Consider the following 4,046-nt stretch of genomic DNA (forward strand, 5'->3'; position numbering starts at 1 on the left):
ACCTGCCCATGCGAGCAGAATTTGGAAATATGAATCAAGGGTGAAAACCACACCGTCAAGGAGTGGCCCAGGTTAATTTTCCGGCTTGTCTGATTTGGTCCATCCGTTTGTTATCGTACGGTTAAGAAACAGCCTAAAAGCTGGGGCACTGACCTACCTACCGTGCCTTCAGCATATCAGGCGGAGAGGCGGAGCAGTGTGTATGTAGGAGTGGAAGGATATGAGCAGGCAACAGCAACAATGCAACACTATGACTTGTGTTCATTTCTCTAGATAGATGTGTATTTTTCTAGTCAAAATTACTGATTTTGTTATTCTTAAGAGAATTGTTTGCTGGATTTAGAACTTGTTTGTCCATATAACCCAGAAATTAAGAATTTTAAAAAGGTATTATTCTCTATGAAAGTTGCATGAAAATAAACAGAACGAATCAAAATACTCCAGTACTACCCAGAAAGTTTTCCCCCTCGTGTCATTTCCAACTCATTAGTATTAGTACACAGGAAGTTAATCACAATGAGTCCAGTTAATGCACTCTTGTTGAAAAGAAATTCATGTGATCCTTATAATATAACCATTCCATGCTCGTAGTTGCCCCATAAACTCATCACTAATCAGATAAAACCTTGATGTTCACATAAATATCATAGAAGGCTGAACAGATCAAGTGCACTGCAGTCATTTTTCATGTTCTGCAGCAAATACATTACTAGGTAACTAACTGCATTAGAGATCGTGTAGCCACAAAAGCATCACTAGAAGCAACAAAAGGAACGTTAATTTCTTAACTCTGGGACAGCAGCAGATTCTATTAAATAAGTCCTATCAGCTAGGTATTAACACAGTATAACTTCAGGAGTGCTAGTTGGAATCATCAGCTTCATCTTGTTCAGAAGAAGGGGAAGCGCGCCTCTCGGGGCAGTTGCGGTAGTCATGGCCGAGTACATACTCGTTACAGAACCTGCACAGCCTTGGATTTCTTGGTGGCTTTGCCTGGTACACACAAGGATCTAGTCAGTAAATAAATAGATACAACTTCTTGTGATTGGAAAAATGTTTTTATAAGAGGCAACTTGTAACTGGAAGATTTGCTGGCTGAAGAAGAAAATACAACCAGGACCAATACTTGCAGCTTCTATAAATTTATTGCGTTGTAAACATATGGTTATTATATAAGAAATTGGACATACTAACCAGAAGAATAACTACAGAGATTGTTTACTTAATGTACACACTGTATATCACCCATTTGAAACTAAATGTTACCATGTCTGTAGGAAGATAAAGATATGACAGAATTCATTACTGGCCATTATTAAAATTCATCTACTTACAGTCTTCTTGTAGTGCTCATTTTCAGCTCTCAACGCTTTGTTCTGCTTTTTCAGGGACTTGTTCTCCTTATTCTTCAGAAGCAACTCAAGTTCGAGTCTCCGAATCTGTTCAGCCTCAAGCTCCTTCATCGTTTGCACAAGCTGCAGCCTCAAAATTTCATTTTCAGCCCTCAGAGACTCCCCTGCATTCATTAAAAAAATATCACTGAGAAATGGCATGGTGAAATTGAAATATGCAAGCACTAAGAGGAAATAACTTAAAAGATCCCATCCTCTACAAAAACTGTTACACCCTCCGTTTACTATTACAAGATGTTTTAGATTTTTCCAAAAATACATTTATCTAGGCGTGTTTCATCATTTCAGACTGTATATAGTCCACATAGAAATGCAGCACCCGTCCCCCATTCTAGCAGACCCAGCGGTGGGGGACGGGTGCTGCATTGGCCAGGAGGCCATGGAGGGGGATGGGATTGTGGCAACCGAGCGTTTATACCCTGACCTTCCTTGTTCTGGATCTATATTTGAACATTTCATTTACACACCGCTCGAAATGCAATCAATCTCATGTACAAGAAAAGACATGCATTCTACATATGATGAAGTTGCATCACAAGACATGAGCATTGTGCTCCATAAGTACCAAAATTGCAACAAGGGGTAATCAATGCTTTTTTATACCCTGGCATTTTTTGTCGTGGATCTTAGTTTCAGTAGCCTCAGGCTTGCTTCGGGTCGCGATTGCTTTCCTCTTCCTCCCAAGCAGAAACCCACGTTGAGTCTGAACATTACCATCCTGAGAAACCTCCTCTTCTGCATTTCAACAACCCATTTGAAGCACCACATCAGAATATCACAGATAGAGTATCGATTCCACTCAAGATGGAACCGTATGGAAAGCATTAATTCCACGCTGCAGCCAGGGATAATTACTAGTACCATTTCTTAACTTACATCTAGTGTGCAGAAACTGCAGCTATTTAAAATTATACTATGCAGCAGCAGCAGCAGTACCACATGCTCTGCTCCTGGAAAATGATGTTCGTCTACAACTGTGTTGACTGCATGCCCTGCGTAATCCCGTTGGCTGGTCATTGATTAGGATTCAGAATGTTGATCCATTGATTCAGCGGCTTTCCGCACGAAACCCTAGGTCTGCCGCTGGGTGATTAAAAACCCCAAAATTCCCCATCTACGACGGATTCTAAAATGGCCTCGCGATTTTCCGGAATTGTGCGAGCCAAACGAGATGATCATCCGTGCCGAGAATCGAGGAAAGAGATGATGCAAGAATAGAGGTAATTACCATCGCCATGACGGGCGGCGCCGCCACCACCGCTGCTCTGCTCCTCGACGCGCGTGTGGGCGGCCGCCGTCATGTTGCCGTCACTCCCGTTCAACGCCACGCCCCCATTCTGCTCCTCCTCCTGCGCCACCTGCTCGAAATCGGAGTCGGAGTCCACCACCGGCTCCTCCTCAGTATCCTGCTCGTCGACGGGGACGCAGCTGTTGAAGGTATCCCACCACCTACTCACCTCGTCAGGGACGTGGACAGCGCGGACGTCCTTGGCGGTGGCGGCCATGCCGGCGCAGCTGCTGTTTTGCGTTACTCTAGTTGGATGGAAATGGAAGTTCCAGATTGAGAATGATGGTGAACTGCTGGGTAAGCTGATTCAGTTTTTCTGATTTTCAGCTTTGCCGCTCTTCCCACGCGGCTCCCCGCCTCCTCGCGCAGTCACGCCCACGATGCAGTTTCAATCTAGCACAAAAATAATTAAAATTGTATTTTTTTATGCTGAATAAAATTGTGAAACGCCACTACAGGAAAATTAAAATGCGCTTGCGATTAGCGAAAAAAATTCCTCGGCAAAATGTAATACATTATGGGAAGAACATACGCAAATGTCTCCATTTAGCTCATTAATGTAGAATTATACTAATTGCACTAGAGAACCAATCTAAGGGTGGGTGGTTAGGAGGGTGGTTGTACCCTAGCCTACCAGAGTTCAAATCTCAGGTTTGACATCTGTGTATGAAGACGAAATATTCATTCAGTGAGAGATGACGTTCTCGTCGACAGCGAGTTGCCCGTGGTGACTTCGTCAATTTCAAAATCCAATCCCTCGTAGAGGATAGGATGTGCGTGTGTACGTTCATAGGGGTGAGTGTATATGTGTGGGTGTTGCCTTTGTACTATGTTTCTAAAAAAACAAGTTTATCTTGCACTATAGGAAATATGTTGTACTATGTACACCATTGCATTGTTCCTTTTAGTGCTCAACTTTCTCTTTTTGCTGGCTTTTTTACGTAATAAATCTGATATAGTGCATGCATTCAAATCCCTTTCAAACAAATTATTTTTCATATTTATGTCCACCATATCTACTTATATATGGCATTTTCCACTATTTCAAGTAACTTTGCATATGATATTTTTAGAATTTAAAATATATTGGAATAACCACCCTAAGGATAGAATAAAACTATAGAAGTATTGAAAGGAAAATATGAGGGCACAAACCCTCCAAAAAATGCTAATGGTGGTAAATTAAAAAAATGCAATAGCATTAAAAATCACAATGGTGCAATGAAAGGATAAAAAAAGGTTTGTGTTTTAGAAGGTGTATGGAATATTTGTAAGATTGAGGGTGATATTTAACTTGTTAACCAGATGCATGCATGCTGACTGATACGTCCCAAACGTATCTATAA

General features: G+C 41.7%; 1 protein-coding gene across 2 annotated transcripts; it reads right to left on the reverse strand.

Annotated features, from left to right (window-relative positions):
• Nucleotides 1-611: 611 nt before the first annotated feature.
• Nucleotides 612-3,039, reverse strand: LOC127342577 (uncharacterized). Of its 2 annotated transcripts, XM_051368641.2 has the most exons (5): nucleotides 2,870-3,039; nucleotides 2,641-2,770; nucleotides 2,016-2,147; nucleotides 1,335-1,516; nucleotides 612-993 (listed from the first exon to the last, which is right to left on the reverse strand). In XM_051368641.2, exons 1-5 carry the CDS (start codon nucleotides 2,915-2,917, stop codon nucleotides 862-864), a joined length of 624 nt encoding a protein of 207 aa, XP_051224601.1. In that variant the 5' UTR covers nucleotides 2,918-3,039; the 3' UTR covers nucleotides 612-861. The 2 variants fall into 2 exon arrangements, with proteins under 2 accessions (XP_051224601.1, XP_051224547.1); XM_051368587.2 differs by having other exon boundaries at nucleotides 2,641-3,038.
• Nucleotides 3,040-4,046: the final 1,007 nt, after the last annotated feature.

Source organism: Lolium perenne, chromosome 1 (genome assembly GCF_019359855.2).
Source record: "Lolium perenne isolate Kyuss_39 chromosome 1, Kyuss_2.0, whole genome shotgun sequence".
In the NCBI taxonomy this organism is placed as follows: domain Eukaryota; kingdom Viridiplantae; phylum Streptophyta; class Magnoliopsida; order Poales; family Poaceae; genus Lolium; species Lolium perenne.